The following is a 21,722-nucleotide window of genomic DNA, read 5'->3' as shown; positions in this document are numbered from 1 at the left end:
TACTTAGGATATGTACAGTACAGAGGAGGCTGGTGAGGGGAGGACGGCTCATAATAATGGCTGGGATAGAGTCAATAGAATTGAATCACACATGGAAATGTACATGGTGTGTTTGATACTGTTCCAATTATTCCAATCCTTTCCAGCCTATTACTATGAGCCCATCCTCTGATTTAAAGTGCCACCAGTCACCACTGGTACAGTACTTCTATGAAAATAAACACTTTGTTGTAATATCCTAGACTGACAGTAGACGGTGCTCTTGTGTCACACGTTTAATTCTCGTTCAGCAGCAAGGTGTGCATTGTGTGAGTAAGTACAACACTGAAATACCTGCAATAAATCTGTAATCTGAAAATATTTATTCTGAAAATGTTTACAGTTAGAGAAACACCTTGTAGGCACAGGAGTCTATTGTCAGTTTAAAACAGGTGAATCTGCTGAGGCTTTTAACATGTCTGTAATACCTTTACATAAATAATCTTAAATTAAAAATGTTTAGTATTTCTAAAATACATTAACATGTTAAAGTCCTCTATATTACAATATACAATTATTGTTGTAAGGCATGGCTTTAAGAGTCATGTTAGACAGTTTACAAGGAGCAAAGTAAATAAATACAAATGAACAAAACAGAAAACGCTGAGATAATGCCTGCCTAGCAGGACTTTAGTACGACAAATAAACTATCGAGCTACAATAACACAGTCAAATCTGGTAACAAAAAAAGGATTGTTTGCACAAGCTAGTAAAGACTTTTCCTCCACAAGAAATAGATGCCAGATGAGTTTCCCCGACAACCTTTTACATATCTTCACAGAAGACAGCCTTTACAACATTGACTCCAGCTCTTGTAAAAATAAAGTGGCATTGCATTTTACCTCTAAACCATCACACACACAAAAACACTGTATCCTCATCACTCTAAAAATCTGACAGATCCAATCAAACACGTCTATGCTAGCTGATTTGGGTGCTTCTTAAGTGCTTTGGTGGAGAAACAGGAATCAGTAAAAAAAAATAAAAAATCTCTGACATGAAAGAGGCAAGACATCCTGTCAGGTGGGAGAATGTTCAGGATTCTCATACAGTGGGTGTGGGGACATGCAGGTTCAACAGTAGTGGTCTGTCTTGGTGTATATCAGTGTTTAATACACTGTATATCAGTGTATCACAGTCAAAGTCAGAGCAGGGCGACGGCTTGGCCCCCGGCCTCTGTGGTGGTGATGTACTGGAAGGGGACAGTAGGTGCTGGGTCCAGGGTGGTGTACAGCCCTGAAACCTGTAGGTCCACCAGGGGCTGTCCAGTGGTGGGGCCAGGCAGCTCACAGTCAGACAGGCACAGAGGAGAGTGGTTAAACATACTCTCCAGGCTGAAGCCCTCCTCTCTCACCCCCTCCCATAGGCTCCCTGAGAGACAGAAACAAACACAGTATAACACGTTAAAACAAATCATTAACCAAATCATCCTTGGATTAAAACAGTTATGTTCAATTCTATCTGTTTTGATAAAGGTGTTCAACAAATATGCCATTATTCATTTTAAACATACAGTAACATCCCTCCGATATTCATAATAACCCACCGGCAAACTCCATGATACTAGTGTCCAGAGCGTCCACATCTGCTGTGACGTCAGGGTGGAGGCTGTACAGACTATGGTTGTTGGCTTGTCTGTAGGGCTGCTGCTGGATGAAGGGGGTGTGGGAGTAGTCTGGGACCGCGTGGAGGGGAGGGGTCCGGGCGGGAACAGGGGAGCTGGGGTCTCCTAGCATGGTGGGATTCTGGGCCTGGAGGTGGAAGGGGAGGGATGTCTGCAGAAGCCCAGACAGAGGGGAACTACAGGGGCTAGAGGGGACACACGTCATCCTGGGGTCACAAGGGTTCCTCCGACAGCCATCCGGTCGGTCTGTGATCAGCCTGTCCAGCTCATCTGAGACATGAACATTAGCAGTAAACAATGAGTTCACACTGAGTGTACAAAACATTGGGAAAACCTGCTCTTTACATGACATAGACTGACCAGCTGAATCCCGGTGAAAGATATGATCCCTTATTGATGTCACTTGTTAAATCCACTTCAATCAGTGTAGATGAAGGAGAGGAGACAGGTTAAAGGATTTTTAAGCCTTGAGACAATTGAGACATATCTTGTGTATGTGTGACATTCAGAGGGTGAATGGGCTAAACAAAAGATTTGAGTGCCTTTGAATGGGGCATGGTAGTAGGTGCCAGACGCACAGGTGTGTGTATCAAAAACTCCAACGCAGCTGGGTTTTACACGCTCAGCAGTTTCCCGTGTGTATCAAGATTGGTCCACCACCCAAAGGACACCCAGCCAACTTCACAGAACTGTGGGAAGCACTGGAGTAAACATGGGCCAGCATCCCTGTGCGTTTCTTTTGACACCATGTAGAGTCCATGCCCCATCGAATTGATGCTGCTCTTAGGGAAAAAGGGGGTGCAACTCAATATTAGGAAGGTGTCATTAATGTTTTGTACACTCAGTGTACATAAGCAATATGTACTGTTTTTTCATTAGAATGGCTAATTGCCACAATATGGCTAGTCTTTTCTCGTCTGCTCTACCATCCTCACCTGGGTTGGCCATGCTGCGGCGGATGGCAGTCAGGTCCTTGCGTTTCCACTTCTGCATCTCCTCCTCCATCTTGTTGATCTTGGCTGGGTTGAGAGCCCACAGACAGCCCTTACGAGTGGAGGAGGAGCCTCCTTGCTTGTTCTCTTCCTTTTGAAAGCACTTGTTCAGAGACAGGTTGTGTCTCACAGAGTTCTTCCAGCCGTCAGGCGCCGTCTGTAAGGTAGACCATCACTTAAACACATACTGAAAATATACATTGTTGCCGATGTTTCCAAACGTCCATGAGCCCAGATAATCTCATGTGTGTAAAGAGGCATCTCCCTGCTCCTCACCTTGAAGTAAGGGAAGTGCTCCTTCATGAAGCAGTAGATCTCACTGACAGGGAGACTGCCTGTCCGGCTGTTCTTCAGAGCCATAGCAATCAGGCAGCTGGCGAAAACAGTCAAATATCATCCATTTTCATTTTTGCTCAGTTCCAATTGTGTCTTCTTTTTTGATAGTCCCTTTACGAACTGTGTTAAAACTGTACCGATTAAATGTCAATGTAAACTGACCAAGTTAATGTGTTAGTGTGTCCTACCTGTAGGAGTAGATAGGTTTGGGGAAGGAATTAGGTTGTTGTAGGAGATCCTGGTTGCTGTGGGGGTTGGTGATGCTCATGCCTCCTGCTTGCTGCTCATACAGGTTTTGGCTATGGTAGGAGGGGCTGTTATACAGGCTGCTGGGGGAATGCTGGGAAAAATAAAACCAATAAACTTATTAGGCCCTCCTTGCATTAATTACAAGTTATAGAGAGATACAGAGAACTACTATATACATCACTCTGTGATAAACTCTTATGTTCATAAGAGTTCAGAAACATTTCTTAACATTTCTGTGGATGTTACCTGTTGGACAGCCTGAGCTGGGCTGTAGGCCTGCTGGGGGGAGTGGTAGTAGTGGGCTGGGGAGGACTGGTATCCTGAGGCAGGCATACCACTTCCTGGGCATCCTCCTGTCATCTGAAAGATAAAGACTCATATGAAGGGAAGAACATGGATCATTACAAATAACAAAGACAAATACAAAAAAAACTGAAGGCTTTGGCATACTTACATTTCCATTTTGATTGTTGAGGTAGTTCATTCCAATATAACTGTTGTTCTGCATGTTGCTATGGGGAGGGACAATGGTGTCATGTCCTAGTGCTGTATTCATGTTTCTGTGCTGGTCTGAACCTGGGTGAAGCTCCAGTGGGCTGCTCTGGGGTTCTGTGTTGTTGAAGGCCAGTCTGCCTGTGGCCATCTGCTGCAGCCTGTGTACGTCCACGGTGGTGAGCCAGGATAGAGACTGCAGGTCCCCTGGCAGCTCCTCACTCTGCTGGGACAGCTCAGTGGTCAGCAGCCTGATCGACAAAGGGACTGCTTAACATCTTCTGTAAGGGAGCTGAGTTACCCCTGCAGCCCTCAGTTTATAGAAAAGTCACAGACTGAAACTTCTTTCATCGATTCCATGTTTCGTCACAATATTGTTTTGAATGTTCATTTTAGGACTGATGCCCAGCTGAGCATTCTACTCAATGCAGTGACAATAGGTGCTGATGAAGACTGCAGGTCCCCTGGCAAAGTGCATTACCATGTCTTGGAAGCACGATGACATTAGAAAAGGAGTCAATATTTTTTTAGTAGGACAAGCTTTTGTCATCTTTGCTACGTCGCCAGATTGACTTTAGATGCAGTATAACTTTAATTAGCTATATAAGATTGAGGGGAGAGCACAAACATGAGCTAGCTAATGTTATCATTGCTAGCTATTTCTGTCAAACCTTGCTAGCTCATGGCCAGCAACATTGCCATCTCTCTAAAGTAAACTTGATGACAACATAATGATGGCAAAGTTGTTTTCTACTAATTATGTGTCTACTTTAGCAATGTCATTGTATTTCCAGTCCACTATAGTGTAATTTTGACGAAACATTCACTAGCCCCCGTTCAGAAAGACTGAGCATTAACCTTCAGTCGGACATCAATATGCTGCGGCATTGGAAGAATGTTGATCACAATGGCAACGACACGACCGAATGACGAAGGTGCAACCCATGAATAGCATGTCTAATCTGATTGAGTTCCTTTTTGGACAGAGTTTTACAAACTCTATTTGCACAAATAACTCTTTTATTTCAATGACGATGTTAGTTTCCAGTTCCTGACACTCAAAAATAATGTAATGTTACATCCGGTGCCCACTGCTCCATTTAATAAATTAAATGTATTTATAAAGCCTTTTTAACATCAGCCGATGTCACAAAGTGCTATACAGAAACCCAGCCTAAAACCCCAAACAGCAAGCAATGCAGATGTAGAAGCACAGTGGCTAGGAAAAACTCCCTAGAAAGGCAGGAACCTAAGAAGATACCTAGAGAGGAACCTGGCTCTGGGGTGTGGCCAGTCCTCTTCTGGCTGTGCCGGGTGGAGATTATAACAGAACATGGCCAAGATGTTCAAACGATCATAGATGACCAGCAGGGTCAAATAATAATAATCACAGTGGTTGTAGAGGGTGCAACAGGTCAGCACCTCAGGAGTAAATATCAGTTGGCTTTTCATAGCCAATCATTCAGAGTTAGAGACAGCAGGTGTGGTAGAGAGAGAGTCAAAAACAGCAGGGCTGGTGAACAGGTCAGGGTTCCATAGCCACAGGCAGAACAGTTGAAACTGGAGCAGCAGCATGACCAGGTGGACTGGGCTGAATCACATATACACAGGGGCACCCCCACAATATTCAAAGTGTGGAGTAGGGTCGGGTACACTGTGCACATTGTCTGCAACAGTTGGTCTGGCCATTGAATAATGATTAGTTATTCAAACGACAGTCCCCAGCCCTGTGGCACGTGGCTCTATTGTTTCCAGAGGGCTGTTCCCTACACTCCACCCCCAAGATGACCAGAGCCTGCATTAATCTGATTGAATGACAGCTAATTGACAATGGAGTTAAACGAGAACCATCTGCCTCTCTGTCAACACCAGACCCTCTGCACTACAGCCAACCGCTCTAATGCAGGAGAGTCTGGAAAGCAGGCTTAATGCTGTTGACTCTTCTAAACAGACATTAAAATAACATGCCATCAGTCTGGCCTTACATTTGGTTAGCTTAGTTCACAGTAGTTAGTATTTTACTGGGAATCTTCTTTTTCACAGTTACAAACGTAACATTTCAGCTCCAACACATTGTTATCAGTAGGCAGATTGGGTGAGTTCATTTTGCATGGCTTGGTGCCCCGGGTGGGTGGAGTTTACACATTTTAGACCATTCCATTGGTCCTTAAATGAGATCTACACCCACCTGGTGAACTTGGCAATGCAAAAATGAACTGGCCCATTCTTATGTTTTGTCAGATGATAAAAACAAAGTGTTGCTTGGAGACCCTGTGTGGTCAATGTCATGCCCACAAACCAGAAAGGTAATGGTTAACTATAAATTCTATAATGTAAAAACCCAGTCTATAAACTGTAGTAGGCCATACAATTACAAGTTTGATTGTGATTCATTTGACAGTCAGGTTTTGGTCAATGTCTTGAATTAACTCCATTGTAAGTAGGTTAAAGACTGAAGAGCTGATCTGGTTTTCAATCCATGAGCCATAGGCTATAAGTTAAGAAACTAGTTAAGAAACATAAGAAATTAGCCTACAGTGAGAACATTACAATAAAGTTACATTACTGTGGGAACAGAATATCCAGCATGAAAAAAATTACTGTAGTTTATTCAATTACAATTTGGCTGAAAAAAATCTCCAAACTTGGTTGCTTCAAAAGTAACTTCACATAAAATCTGAAAAAACACAAACCTTTTTGAGGGAAACATCCATGTAACAGTGCCACAAAGAATACCCCTCAATTCAGATAAGCACAAAATAATGATTCCTTCTGAAGTAAAAATCCCTTCTTCACTGTCAACAATGTCGCTAGGGGAACTCCAAATAAACACAATGAGAAGGCTATAGACAAGCAGGTCCAGTGCACTGAGCAATTATGTCGCTGAGGGAAGCTAAGCTCTGATTGACGAGGAGAAAAGCTGTTCTTTACTCTCTCCGCTGTAGGAGGAAGTGTTCGACGTGTGAACGATGTGTCCACCACCTTTGCTTACCAGTACAAATTAGACAGGCAGTCAAGCAAGTCCTCCCCCAAGGGTTTCTACAAGCAGTGTCCCCTTGTTTCTATTTTGAGGCCACCCCTGAGGCCACCCCTCCCAAGTCCCCAGCACCAGACAGCCAGGGATAGATCCACCCCTTGCCCCAACAGTGGGACAGAAAACAGAGCTGGCGGGCTCTGACATATCTATTCAGACCTAACATGATTAATTATAATGTTTTTTTTGTGTGCATATTGTCGGACACACACACACAGAGAGAGAGAAGGGGGGAGTGAGAGAGAGTGTGAAAGTTAAATATATAACGTTATATGTATATATATATATAGAGAGAGAGAGAGAGAGAGAGAGAGAGAGAGAGAGAGAGAGAGAGAGAGAGAGAGAGAGAGAGAGAGAAAGAGAGAAAGAGAGAGAGAGAGAGAGAGAGAGAAAGAGAGATAGAGAGAGAGAGAGAGAGAGAGAGAGAGAGAGAGAGAGAGAGAGAGAGAGAGAGAAAGAGAGAGAGAGAGAAAGAGAGAGAGAAAGAGAGAGAGAGAGAGAGAGAGAGAGAGAGAGAGAGAGAGAGAGAGACTCCTTGCAAACCATAACTTGAAGGTGTGCCTGCCAAGCTTTTCAGAGTTAATTCAGACCCGTGACAAGCTGGTGAAGTATCATCATCTAGCTTTACATGACATCCTGTGATGAGGTGTGATGAATGATTAACGTTAACGTTACTTTCTGAATTTATGAAAATCGCTGTCATGCTGGCGCGGTGGTATCATCTGGCGCGATGGTATCATCTCCTACAAAATAAATAGTCAGTTAGCTAACCTTAGTTGACAAACCTGGCACACTGCCAGCCAACAGCTAGGTAGCTAACCACAGTGACAATGCTAGCTTTACATTTACACAAGTAGGTACGTAACATTAGCTGTTTCAACTAACGTTAGTTACCAGACCCATAACTGACTGTCTAACTAGCTAGCTACAGTAGCTCGTTTCGTTTCAACCTAGCTCCCAATGCTAGTATGAGAAATGTATTTACTTTGACAGCTAACTTAGCTAGCTAGATATCAGACACGTTATATGAAATGTAAAAACAACTATGTAAACAACTCCTTGCCAACCTGTTCTGAACGAATCAACCCTGAGTTTGAGTCCATTCATTAACCTTCCAAACCGTTTTAAAACTCTCTCTTCTGTCACCGACTGCCTGTCCAGTGTGTCCACTGCACTCTGGCAAGGAGCTGTTCATCAGCACCACTGTCTGGTTCCAATTTTGATCCGGCGCGCTTGCCCGCGCGGTTTGATGAGCTGCAGCGGGAAGGTGGTCGAGGAGGCGCAGAGAGGAGAGGCAGTAACGTCAGTCTCAATGATAGCAGTGAAATAAACACCAGTGAAAGCAGACAACAACATAGATATGTGGGACTGATGGTCATTTTCAGCACTGTAGAAACTTACATTACAACGGAACGACTTGATTAGCGTAGTGTTAGCTAGTTGTCTTTGCTGTCCTTGTATCCATGATAATTGTGTAGTTTAGAGAAATTTAGAGAAATTGTCGAGGTTACCTAGCCAGCTTCACTTTCAACAACGCAGCCACTGCTAGCCAGGCTACTTCACCAGCCAGCAGTACTATATCATTTTAGTCAATAAGATCTTTTATTTTATTTTTTTTTGCAACGTAAGCTTAACTTTCTGAACATTCGAGACGTGTAGTCCACTTGTCATTCTAATCTCCTTTGCATTAGCGTAGCCTCTTCTGTAGCCTGTCAACTATGTGTCTGTCTATCCCTGTTCTCTCCTCTCTGCACAGACCATACAAACGCTTCACACCGCGTGGCCGCGCCCACCCTAACCTGGTGGTCCCAGCCCGCACGACCCACGTGGAGTTCCAGGTCTCCGGTAGCCTCTGGAACTGCCGATCTGCGGCCAACAAGGCAGAGCTCATCTCAGCCTATGCGTCCCTCCAGTCCCTCGACTTCTTGGCACTGACGGAAACATGGCTCACCACAGATAACACTGCTACTCCTACTGCTCTCTCTTCGTCTGCCCACGTGTTCGCGCACACCCCGAGAGCTTCTGGTCAGCGGGGTGGTGGCACCGGGATCCTCATCTCTCCCAAGTGGTCATTCTCTCTTTCTCCCCTTACCCATCTGTCTATCGCCTCCTTTGAATTCCATGCTGTCACAGTTACCAGCCCTTTCAAGCTTAACATCCTTATCATTTATCGCCCTCCAGGTTCCCTTGGAGAGTTCATCAATGAGCTTGATGCCTTGATAAGCTCCTTTCCTGAGGACGGCTCACCTCTCACAGTTCTGGGTGACTTTAACCTCCCCATGTCTACCTTTGACTCATTCCTCTCTGCCTCCTTCTTTCCACTCCTCTCCTCTTTTGACCTCACCCTCTCACCTTCCCCCCCTACTCACAAGGCAGGCAATACGCTTGACCTCATCTTTACTAGATGCTGTTCTTCCACTAACCTCATTGCAACTCCCCTCCAAGTCTCCGACCACTACCTTGTATCCTTTTCCCTCTCGCTCTCATCCAACACTTCCCACACTGCCCCTACTCGGATGGTATCGCGCCGTCCCAACCTTCGCTCTCTCTCCCCCGCTACTCTCTCCTCTTCCATCCTATCATCTCTTCCCTCTGCCCAAACCTTCTCCAACCTATCTCCTGATTCTGCCTCCTCAACCCTCCTCTCCTCCCTTTCTGCATCCTTTGACTCTCTATGTCCCCTATCCTCCAGGCCGGCTCGGTCCTCCCCTCCCGCTCCGTGGCTCGACGACTCATTGCGAGCTCACAGAACAGGGCTCCGGGCAGCCGAGCGGAAATGGAGGAAAACTCGCCTCCCTGCGGACCTGGCATCCTTTCACTCCCTCCTCTCTACATTTTCCTCTTCTGTCTCTGCTGCTAAAGCCACTTTCTACCACTCTAAATTCCAAGCATCTGCATCTAACCCTAGGAAGCTCTTTGCCACCTTCTCCTCCCTCCTGAATCCTCCTCCCCCTCCCCCCCCCCCTCCTCCCTCTCTGCAGACGACTTCGTCAACCATTTCGAAAAGAAGGTCGACGACATCCGATCCTCGTTTGCTAAGTCAAACGACACCGCTGGTTCTGCTCACACTGCCCTACCGTGTGCTCTGACCTCTTTCTCCCCTCTCTCTCCAGATGAAATCTCGCGTCTTGTGACGGCCGGCCGCCCAACAACCTGCCCGCTTGACCCTATCCCCTCCTCTCTTCTCCAGACCATTTCCGGAGACCTTCTCCCTTACCTCACCTCGCTCATCAACTCATCCTTGACCGCTGGCTACGTCCCTTCCGTCTTCAAGAGAGCGAGAGTTGCACCCCTTCTGAAAAAACCTACACTCGATCCCTCCGATGTCAACAACTACAGACCAGTATCCCTTCTTTCTTTTCTCTCCAAAACTCTTGAACGTGCCGTCCTTGGCCAGCTCTCCTGCTATCTCTCTCAGAATGACCTTCTTGATCCAAATCAGTCAGGTTTCAAGACTAGTCACTCAACTGAGACTGCTCTTCTCTGTATCACGGAGGCGCTCCGCACTGCTAAAGCTAACTCTCTCTCCTCTGCTCTCATCCTTCTAGACCTATCGGCTGCCTTCGATACTGTGAACCATCAGATCCTCCTCTCCACCATCTCCGAGTTGGGCATCTCCGGCGCGGCCCACGCTTGGATTGCGTCCTACCTGACAGGTCGCTCCTACCAGGTGGCGTGGCGAGAATCTGTCTCCTCACCACGCGCTCTCACCACTGGTGTCCCCCAGGGCTCTGTTCTAGGCCCTCTCCTATTCTCGCTATACACCAAGTCACTTGGCTCTGTCATAACCTCACATGGTCTCTCCTATCATTGCTATGCAGACGACACACAATTAATCTTCTCCTTTCCCCCTTCTGATGACCAGGTGGCGAATCGCATCTCTGCATGTCTGGCAGACATATCAGTGTGGATGACGGATCACCACCTCAAGCTGAACCTCGGCAAGACGGAGCTGCTCTTCCTCCCGGGGAAGGACTGCCCGTTCCATGATCTCGCCATCACGATTGACAACTCCATTGTGTCCTCCTCCCAGAGCGCTAAGAACCTTGGCGTGATCCTGGACAACACCCTGTCGTTCTCAACTAACATCAAGGCGGTGGCCCGTTCCTGTAGGTTCATGCTCTACAACATCCGCAGAGTACGACCCTGCCTCACACAGGAAGCGGCGCAAGTCCTAATCCAGGCACTTGTCATCTCCCGTCTGGATTACTGCAACTCGCTGTTGGCTGGGCTCCCTGCCTGTGCCATTAAACCCCTACAACTCATCTAGAACGCCGCAGCCCGTCTGGTGTTTAACCTTCCCAAGTTCTCTCACGTCACCCCGCTCCTCCGCTCTCTCCACTGGCTTCCAGTTGAAGCTCGCATCCGCTACAAGACCATGGTGCTTGCCTACGGAGCTATGAGGGGAACGGCACCTCAGTACCTTCAGGATCTGATCAGGCCCTACACCCAAACAAGGGCACTGCGTTCATCCACCTCTGGCCTGCTCGCCTCCCTACCACTGAGGAAGTACAGTTCCCGCTCAGCCCAGTCAAAACTGTTCGCTGCTCTGGCACCCCAATGGTGGAACAAACTCCCTCACGACGCCAGGACAGCGGAGTCAACCACCACCTTCCGGAGACACCTGAAACCCCACCTCTTCAAGGAATACCTAGGATAGGATAAAGCAATCCTTCTGCCCCCCCCCCCCCCCCTTAAAAGATTTAGATGCACTATTGTAAAGTGGCTGTTCCACTGGATGTCATAAGGTGAATGCACCAATTTGTAAGTCGCTCTGGATAAGAGCGTCTGCTAAATGACTTAAATGTAAATGTAAATGTAATTTTAAGGGAAAGGCATTAAACAGTTTGTAGACTGAAAATTGACCGCAAGAAGCCCAAACAGATATCATGTTGGACTAAAACATAATAATTTCAAACATTGCTTACGTTTGTTTACGATCACGTGTCTCTCTCTCTATTATGGATGGGATTGGGAATACTTGGGAAAATATTTCACTTGGATTTGATTTCCTGGCCTTTTTTTTTTTGCAGAGAAAACTTGGGGGGCCAAATAAAACCACCCGCTAGCCAAATTCAGTTGGGGAACCCTGGCCTTGGCCCTCCTCTCGAATCCCTGTATTTGAATACTTTGTTCATTGTCAATTAATGGAATGGCATTCCCCCCTTCCAAACAACTCTTACAAGTACATCAGAACAAGCATTTCCCATTAGTTAATAATGCCAACACACTCTGAGTTGTGCAACTTGCCCCTCCCCTCCACCTGACATAGGCCTACTTTTGGAACAGAGACGACATGTTATCAACAGCAGCCAGCAGAAAATGATTAGGCAACTGTATATTGTGTGGATCATTATCATTCTGATGTAGCCTATATGGTAACCTTAAGCTTACTTTCAATAGTTCCAGCCAGAGAAGTGTTAGAATGACAGTGTATGCCTTTTTACTACCCAGAGTATGATTCTATGTATATTGCAATAATATTTTATCACATTGGGGATTTGTCTGTCTGCTAGGCATTCTGTCTAGCCCTCTCTGCAGAACATCACAGGGGGAAAAAACAGAAGAAGAAATTTAGGAAACCATGACAGCCAGTTTGCAAGGGCTGTTGCATTATGGGATGTCCATAAATCCAGGTGCTATAGGTAAGGATGTGTGTCCTAATGTAACATTTATGGAGCTGCTCTCGCCCTTGTATTAGGCTCCCACTTCTCAGCAAGCATCCCTTAACACACAGCTGAGCTGCTCTTCGCCTTCTCTGTCCTATCCAGATCTGATTCAGCTTCTATCGACCTGGACTGGACTGGTCAGGACAACCTGACCAGAAGAATTCTCACATTATATAAAACCATGTACAGTTGAAGTCGGAAGTTTACATACACCTTAGCCAAATACATTTAAACTTTTTCACAATTCCTGACATTTAATCCCAGTAAAAATTCCCTGTTTTAGGTCAGTTAGGATCACCACTTTATTTTAAGAATGTGAAATGTCAGAATAATAGTAGAAGGAATTATTTCAGCTTTTATTTCTTTCATCTCATTCCCAGTGGGTCAGAAGTTCACATATACTCAATTAGTATTTGGTAGCATTGCCTTTAAATTGTTTAACTTGGGTCAAACATTTCGGGTAGCCTTTCACAAGCTTCCCACAATAAGTTCTGTGAATTTTAGCCCATTCCTCCTGACAGAGCTGATGTAACTGAGTCAGGTTTGTAAGCCTCCTTGCTCGCACACGCTTTTTCAGTTCTGCCCACAAATTTTCTATAGGATTGAGGTCAGGGCTTTGTGATGGCCACTCCAATACCTTGACTTTGTTGTCCTTAAGCCATTTTGTCACAACTTTGGAAGTATGCTTGGGGTCATTGTCCATTTGAAGACCCATTTGCGACCAAGCTTTAACTTCCTAACTGATGTCTTGAGATGTTGCTTCAATATATCGACATAATTTCCCTTCCTCATGATGCCATCTATTTTGTGAAGTGCACCAATCCCTCCTGCAGCAAAGCACCCCCACAACATGAAGCTGCCACCCCCATGCTTCACTGTTGGGATGGTGTTCTTCGGCTTGCAAGCGTCCCCTTTTTTCCTCCAAACATAATGATGGTCATTATGGCCAAACAGTTCTATTTTGTTTCATCAGACCAGAGGACATTTCTCCAAAAAGTACGATCTTTGTCCCCATGTGCAGTTGCAAACCGTAGTCTGACTTTTTTATGGCGGTTTTGGAGCAGTGGCTTCTTCCTTGCTGAGCGGCCTTTCAGGTTATGTTGATATAGGACTCAGTTTACTCTGGATATAGATACTTTTGTACCTGTTTCCTCCAGCATCTTCACAAGGTCCTTTGCTGTTGTTCTGGGATTGATTTGCACTTTTCGCACCAAAGTATGATCATCTCTAGGAGACAGAACGCGTCTCCTTCCTGAGCGGTATGGCAGCTGTGTGGTCCCATGGTGTTTATACTTGCGTACTATTGTTTGTACAGATGAACGTGGTACCTTCAGGCGTTTGGAAATTGCTCCCAAGGATGAACCAGACTTGTGGAGGTCTACAATTTTCTTTCTGAGGTCTTGGCTGATTTCTTTTGATTTTGCCATGATGTCAAGCAAAGAGGCACTGAGTTTGCAGATAGTCCTTGAAATACATCCACAGGTACACCTCCAATTGACTGAAATTATATCAATTAGCCTATCAGAAGCTTCTATAGCCATGACATCATTTTCTGGAATTTTCCAAGCTGTTTAAAGGCAGAGTCAATTTAGTGCATGTAAACTTCTGACCCACTGGAATTGTGATACAGTGAATTATAAGTGAAATAATCTGTCTCTAAACAATTGTTGGAAAAATTACTTGTGTCATGAACAAAGTAGATGTCCTAGCCGACTTGCCAAAACTATAGTTTGTTAGCAAGAAATTTGTGGAGTGGTTGAAAAACGAGTTTTAATGACTCCAACCTAAGTGTATGTAAGCTTCCGACTTCAACTGTACATGTACTCAAAGGTACAAAGATATTTGTCATTTGACTTTCAATGCATGTTGAACAATTTTTCAATATCTCCAATAACCTTCTCCACTATCTCTACATTTGAGTGTTACTAAACTTTTGAAATGATTTGACTACTCCAATGAAATGCTCTATCAGTGCATTGTCATACTTTTTATTGAAATTTCTATATCAAACAGCCACATTTTACATACAAAAATAACACTTTTTCAGATAAACAAACCGAGCTGCATTTCAATACTGTAGCTCAGTGAAATTGCATTTAACCTAAATGATTGCGTTTTAGAATCATGTTATTTAATTGCCATCAGCTGTATGCATTTGGCCATGGTATACTAGCAGAAATTTCTTGCTCACTGAACATGGCTGAGATTCAGAAGGCTACTACAGTAACCTGGCTAGTCTTGACCATTAGAGACTAGCTCTCTCCTCAGCTATCTATTTGCTCCAATAAATAAAGCATTAGTTGAATGCTGAGTTGTATGGGACTAATTGAGCAGGTCAATATTATTTTGGCTATCCTGTGATGCCTAGTCCCATGCCCTTTAAGGAGGCAGAGTTGTGCTGTAATTGGTCAGTATGTTAACCCATGATTTTCGGAGAGGTTAAGGGGTCACCTAATATGCTGGTGTAGCTGGTTTTGTGTGTGTGTATGTGTATCTACCTGTGTGTTTATGGTGTGCGGGGGGGTCTTTGGTACATTGGTGCCCTGCTGCAGGAAGAGGTGTGTGTATTGTGTGGCAAAAATGTGTGGTTAAGTGCCTTGTTCGAGGGCACAACGCCCTGGGATTTGAACCGGCAACCCTTCGGTTAAAGGCCAGCTTCTCTAACTTCAAGGCTACTGCTGCCCCCTATTGATGATAAGGTAGAACAATGAAAAACCATTGCTGTGTACGGGATCTGATATCCCATTTCATTGAACGATAGAATGAGAGTAAGGTAGGACAGAGGTTGGTTGAGGATGATGACCTTACCGCTTGACTGGAGTGGACTTTGATGACTAGGTTATATGGCTTGTTTCCCCTATTACAGAGACATAAAGTGTCAGGAAGAGGAGAAAATTAGAGTTTGTGTCAGAGAGGGGAAAGAGGGCTGATGTGTGGGGTTATCAAATCGTAGCCCTTAAACTCAGCATGAACTCTGTAATGGGAAAATCAACCCCCTAACTCTGGTGTAATTGGATTTTACAGGGACTCATGTTAAATCCGAGAGCTGTGGGTAGGTAGCACAAAGCTTGTTAAGGCTAGACAAGCCTAACCACAGGCTGGAGGGGCAGGGAGCACAGGACGTGTGGTGTGATTGTGAATATATGGGTGGGTATTTGGTAGGGGGCTGCAACCAAACAGAAAATGAACTGCTCAAAATGGTTCAGTGTTTCCCATAAATTACCTTAAAAGTTACAGTAGTCTCTGGGAATGTAAGCCTCTATGTAACATTGTTTGTAAAGTATATAACTTAAGTTGATATGGTGGGAGTCAAGTTATCCCTTCTGTTCTGATTTTTAGTAGTGTCTAAAATGTATGTTCTTTGTTTTGAATGTCTCCTCTCTGTTTAATCAGTGTGGCTGTAATGCAAGATGCCTTTGTTAATGTTTACAGGATGCTCAACTTTACATTTTAAACCGTCGGAATGAGAGGGCAATGTTACGCTTCTCTCAAGCCTGTCACAACCCAACACATTACTTAGTACTAATCCACAAGACAGGGAAGGTGATCATCTATACTTTTTTTTCTTAATCTTAAATAATCGTTCTGGATAACAATGTCGATCAATAACTTATTTATGGTTAGTTAAATCATGTATGATCTGTTTGAATGAAAATTAGAACAAACTTGATATATATTCTTTAAGATGACAGGGAAAACCAGCATAGTACTATATGTTCCTCTTACTGCAGCACAGGCTGGTATTGACAGCAGTTTTAAGATGCACTGAGAGGACAATAGTTTCATCCCAACAGGCCTGTTACTGTAGCTTCACCTTGGTATTTATGAGTGGTTTATAATTAGTCAGAAATGTATCTGCCTAATCAAAGATCAGTAACACAATACCTGCACTGTCATTTTATGTGAGGAGAAGGACGAGGAGGGGGGCTTGGAGCAGATTGTTTCTGAATCTTTATGTTTTACAGGCACGCATACACACACTGACGCACACACCCATGCATGCACACACACACACACACACACAAACACACAGTGTGTGTCAATGGACACTCATGTGAAGAACTGAATAAGACCTTCCTGCCTAGGCTTCATGAATGATGAACTAACTATCTTAGAGCTTCCAGATCCAACTAGCTCAGTATGGTCTCAGCATGCATGGTCTCAGCGTGGTCTCAGCATGCATGGTCTCAGCGTGGTCTCAGCATGCATGGTCTCAGCGTGGTCTCAGCATGCATGGTCTCAGCGTGCGTGGTCTCAGCGTGCGTGGTCTCAGCGTGGTCTCAGCGTTGTCTCAGCATGCATGGTCTCAGCGTGGTCTCAGCATGCATGGTCTCAGCGTGCGTGGTCTCAGCGTGGTCTCAGCATGCATGGTCTCAGCATGCATGGTCTCAGCGTGGTCTCAGCATGCATGGTCTCAGCGTGGTCTCAGCATGCATGGTCTCAGCGTGGTCTCAGCATGCATGGTCTCAGCGTGGTCTCAGCATGCATGGTCTCAGCGTGGTCTCAGCATGCATGGTCTCAGCATGCATTGTCTCAGCATGCATGGTCTCAGCATGCATGGTCTCAGCGTGGTCTCAGCATGCATGGTCTCAGCATGCGTGGTCTCAGCGTGGTCCCAGCGTGGTCTCAGCGTGGTCTCAGCATGCATGGTCTCAGCATGCGTGGTCTCAGCGTGGTCCCAGCGTGGTCTCAGTGTGGTCTCAGCATGCATGGTCTCAGTATTCGTGGTCTCAGTGTGGTCTCAGTGTGGTCCCAGCATGGTCTCAGCATGCATGGTCCCAGCGTGGTCTCAGTGTGGTCTCAGCTTGCATTGTCTCAGCATGCATGGTCTCAGCGTGGTCTCAGCATGGTCTCAGCATCCGTGGTCTCAGCGTGGTCTCAGCATGGACAGGACCAGAGCAACACTCCAGCAGGAAGTACTAGTCCACATGGAGAAACTCCCCACGAACCGCTCCCCAGAACCTGGCCAGTTCTGTCAGAGAGCATGGAAGTCAGAGGGACAGAGGAAAGCAGTGTGACAGTGGGGTGATATGGTCAAAGGGACATACCTGCGTCTGAGTCGACCAGAGGCTAAAGGTAGCTCTAGAATGAGAGTGTTCCTCAGGTGCTAGAACAGCCCCAGGACGAGAGTCCCTCTTTACTGCGAAATCGGGGACAATAGTTCTAAGTTGTTTGATCCATTACAAGACAGATTCAACCATGACTTACATGGCTTTGGAGATGAGTGAGGTAATACTGCTGTGTTTTTTAGTGTGTCTGTGTGCTTTCCCTCTGTTTGATAGAACGGCATATTGATAAAGTTGCAAAGGCAAAAATGATTGTTCCCCAATGTTATTTATTTATTTTTTGTCATTGAGCAGACCCTCGGAGTGACTTACAGGAGCAATTAGCATTAAGTGCCTTGCTCACCACTTATGAAGACCACCACCTTAAGCTTCAACCTTTGCCAGACTTTGAAAAAATATCTAATACAGTGGTATAATACATACTGTTTATGGTACTGTTTTCTACCACATTAGAGTATGCTGTACTTGATCTCTACAATTGAAGCTATAAAAAGGAACCATTGTAGGATGAGATACAGAACCGTGACTCTCAGGTTTCTCTGGACACCTGGAGCCCCCTAAACATGTGTGTGTTGCCATGGGTGATGTGATGTGTGGTGTCAGTCTGTGGCCTATGAGGAGTGCTCTCTTTCAGGAGCCTAACGGCCACTTTGTGACAGAGTAACAGGATCCTGTCCCAAAGTGGAGAGCCTGGGACAATGGGCTGGCCTCTAGGGTGATGGCCGCTTGGTCAGATAGGCTTTCCTGTTCCACTTTAGCCTGCCATTAAATATAGGTGTGTTGTTGTTCATTTTCCACCTTTGCTAGTGTCATCCCTCTCTACCCACATCTATTTCTCTCCAAATATCTCTCTCTATCCCTCTTTCTCTCCACCCCCCCCTCTCTCTCCACCCTCTCACTCCAAATCCCTCTCTCTCTATATACTTCTCCACATCCCTCTCTCTCTACATCCCTGTCTCTCTACATCCCTGTCTCTCTACATCCCTGTCTCTCTCCATTCTTTGTGTGAGTTATCACCTGTTTCAGACTTTTTGAAAAGATGTCACTCTCGCCTGTTTGCCATTACCATTAGGTACCATTAATGTGTATCATTTAATGGTCCTTCCGTTTTCAGCAATTAAGAGTGTGTCAAACAAGTGCAAAGATAAACTTTATTTCACACAAGCATGTAAGGGCTGTCTCTCTCCTCATCCTCGGACGAGGAGAGGAGAGAAGGATCATCAGACCAAAATGCAGCAGTAGGGAAATAGGCCATCTCTTTATTTGGAAAAAAACTATGATGGCAACACGAAAAAACAAAACACTTTCAAAAATACAAAACAAGAAAACGACGTTGACGAAACCTGAACATAAACTTACATAACTAAACGTAAACTCACGGACAGGAAACAGACGACATCAAAATAAACGAACAGCCAAACAGTCCCGTATGGTACATACATTACACGACACAGGAGACAATCACCCACAAACAAACAGTGAGAACACCCTACCTAAATATGACTCTTAATTAGAGGAGAACGCAAAACACCTGCCTCTAAGAGCCATACCAGGCAACCACAACCAACATAGAAACAGATAACATAGACTGCCCACCCAAAACACATGCCCTGACCTAAACACATACAAAAACAACATAAAACAGGTCAGGACCGTTACAAAGCATGTACGCGCGTACTCGCGCACAGAGCGAGAGAATGGAATTTCAAGACATTTTCACTTTCAATGTGGATAAGAAGGGTCCAGTTCCCTTGTTTATACTAAGGAAGGGAGAAAGGGAGGTTTGAACCCCATCGCCGCCTCCTGTTTTGTCAGATTGATTCTGACATCTCAAATGGGGCGCCTTCAGTGATGTTGTTCACCTGTCTCATTGGTTTAACATGATGCTGGGCTGGGAGGAGATCGGAGGGAGGGATTCTGGAGGGGAGGAGAGTGCAAAATAAATAGTAGCTCAAAGGTGGGAGAAATCAACCCCCCACCTCTTCCACATCCCTAACCCAGTTACCCACATTCCTTGAGGAACGGAATAACAATTCAGTAGTAATGAAATCAGAAGACTAAAAAATATGTTCTATTGTTTTGTTCCTCATGATAACTATAGGTGTCATAGCTCAGCAAGTTTGAGACCATTACTTCTCCTTATAGTCTATTCCTTGACATATAAATACTTGATTTTGGGGTTCACATATTAGAAGAATACACCCCCCCATCACCCAACCGTCACCCAAACCCCCTGTTGTGCTTTCTCTTGCTCTGTCGTTCCCCTCAGCATTACCCTGCTTGCAGTAAATAGGCCAAAACTCTTTTGTGTTTTGACTGCTGAGTGTGAAATTGACTGTGACGTTGAATGTTTTCTAATGAATAATTACTGAATAGCATACTGGCTGAATGTGTGAACTGGATTGTAGACTGCTCTTTAAAAAGGTTTCCACCTTCTTATTCACATGACCAAAAATGCTTTTCACATACAAGATGGATTGGAGGGGCATCTTTTAATGGATGTTTTCTCAACATTACAGAAAATTGAAAAAGTCTTTCTTGCAGTTCAGGGGAAAAAGTACTATAGAATTGAATAAAAGAGGTTTTCAGTGTTGCAGAGCTGGCAACCATGTAAGATGTGACAGGTTGCTGTGCCAGGTAGAGGGTGGGAGAATGGCGGTTGGAAGAGGAAGGTTTTTTTATTTTCTTAGAGTGGTGGATTGAAAAAGTTTTTTGCACTTCTCTGCCCCCCTGGGTTCTCAGAAACACATCCTGGAGGGCTCGTGTTTTAGGCAGCTTTAGACTTCTGTGTCTTCTGGTAGCATGGTGGAGGTCTGGGTGTGAGCCTTGGGACCATGAGCTTTCAAATCATGCCCCTACGTTTACCACACAGCTCCTATAGTAAACTATTCACTGTAGCTCAGAAGTTACACATATAAACTCAGCAAAAAAAGAAACGTTCAGGACCCTGTCTTTCAAAGATAATTAGTAAAAATCCAAATAGCTTCACAGATCTTCACTGTAAAGGGTTTAAACACTGTTTCCCATGCTTGTTCAAGGAACCATAAACAATTAATGAACATGCATCTGTGGAACGGTCGTTAATTGCCTACCGTCTGTAAGCTGTTAGTGTCTTAAGGTCACAGTTATGAAAACTTAGGATACTAAAGAGGCCTTTCTACTGACTCTGAAAAACACCAAAAGAAAGATGCCCAGGGTCCCTGCTCATCTGCATGAACGTGCCTTAGGCATGCTGCAAGGTGGCATGAGGACTGCAGATGTGGCTAGGGCAATAAATTGCAATGTCTGTACTGTGAGACGCCTAAGACAGTGCTACGGGGAGACAGGACGGACAGCTGATCATCCTCGCAGTGGCAGACCACGTGTAACAACACCTGCACAGGATCGGTACATCCGAACATCACTCCTGCGGGACAAGTACAGGATGGCAACAACAACAGCCCAAGTTACACCAGGAACGCACAATCCCTCCATCAGTGCTCAAACTGTCCGCAATAGGCTGAGAGAGGCTGGACTGAGGGCTTGTAGGCCTGTTGTAAGGCAGGTCCTTACCAGACATCACCGGTAACAACGTTGCTTATGGGCACAAACCCACCGTCGCTGCACCAGACAGGACTGGCAAAAAGTGCTCTTCGCTGACGAGTCGCGGTTTTATCTCACATGGGGTGATGGTTGGATTTGTGTTTATTAGCTAAGAAATGAGCGTTACACCGAGGCCTGTACTCTGGAGCAGGATCGAGTTGGAGGTGGAGGGTCCGTCATGTTCTGGGGCGGTGTATCACAGCATCATCGGACTGAGCTTGTTGTCATTGCAGGCAATCTCAACGCTGTGCGTTACAGGGAAGACATCCTCCTCCCTCATGTGGTACCCTTCCTGCAGGCTCATCCTGACATGACCCTCCAGCATGACAATGCCACCAGCCATACTGCTTGTTCTGTGTGTGATTTCCTGCAAGACAGGAATGTCAGTGTTCTGCCATGGTCAGCGAAGAGCCCGGATCTCAATCTCATTGAGCACGTCTGGGACCTGTTGGATCGGCGGGTGAGGGCTAGTTCCATACCCCCCAGAAATGTCCGGGAACTTGGTGGAAGAGTGGGGTAACATCTCACAGCACGAACTGGCAAATCTGGTGTAGTCCATGAGGAGGAGATGCACTGCAGTACTTAATGCAGCTGGTGGCCACACCAGATACTGACTGTTACTGTTACTTTTGATTTTGA

General features: G+C 45.3%; 1 protein-coding gene across 5 annotated transcripts; it reads right to left on the bottom strand.

The window, feature by feature from the left end:
* Positions 1-339: 339 nt before the first annotated feature.
* LOC129814717 (forkhead box protein N4-like) lies at positions 340-8,858 on the bottom strand. 5 transcript variants are annotated; one of them, XM_055867799.1, is made up of 9 exons: positions 8,168-8,857; positions 6,426-8,020; positions 3,695-3,983; positions 3,487-3,600; positions 3,180-3,331; positions 2,932-3,028; positions 2,599-2,812; positions 1,586-1,933; positions 340-1,410 (listed from the first exon to the last, which is right to left on the bottom strand). In XM_055867799.1, exons 2-9 carry the CDS (start codon positions 6,440-6,442, stop codon positions 1,184-1,186), a joined length of 1,458 nt encoding a protein of 485 aa, XP_055723774.1. In that variant the 5' UTR covers positions 6,443-8,020; positions 8,168-8,857; the 3' UTR covers positions 340-1,183. The 5 variants fall into 5 exon arrangements, with proteins under 5 accessions (XP_055723774.1, XP_055723777.1, XP_055723773.1 ...); XM_055867802.1 differs by having other exon boundaries at positions 7,442-8,858; XM_055867798.1 differs by having other exon boundaries at positions 6,426-8,857.
* Between the last annotated feature and the right edge of the window lie 12,864 nt (positions 8,859-21,722).

The sequence above is a fragment of the Salvelinus fontinalis genome, chromosome 2 (genome assembly GCF_029448725.1).
Source record: "Salvelinus fontinalis isolate EN_2023a chromosome 2, ASM2944872v1, whole genome shotgun sequence".
In the NCBI taxonomy this organism is placed as follows: domain Eukaryota; kingdom Metazoa; phylum Chordata; class Actinopteri; order Salmoniformes; family Salmonidae; genus Salvelinus; species Salvelinus fontinalis.
The sequence above is the reverse complement of the archived record's forward strand: the minus strand, read 5'-3'. Positions and strand labels throughout refer to the sequence as shown.

What these genes read in the sequence shown, in the direction of transcription:
- LOC129814717 (XM_055867802.1), bottom strand. Translation starts at nt 7,506, where the DNA reads ATGATACCATCGCGCCAGATGATACCACCGCGCCAGCATGACAGCGAT. An exon ending in CAGCTCAGGCTGTCCAACAG is followed by an intron (nt 3,332 to 3,486) that starts GTAACATCCACA and finishes TATTTTTCCCAG; the next exon opens with CATTCCCCCAGCAGCCTGTA. An exon ending in CCGCAGCATGGCCAACCCAG is followed by an intron (nt 1,934 to 2,598) that starts GTGAGGATGGTA and finishes TTCATGTCTCAG; the next exon opens with ATGAGCTGGACAGGCTGATC.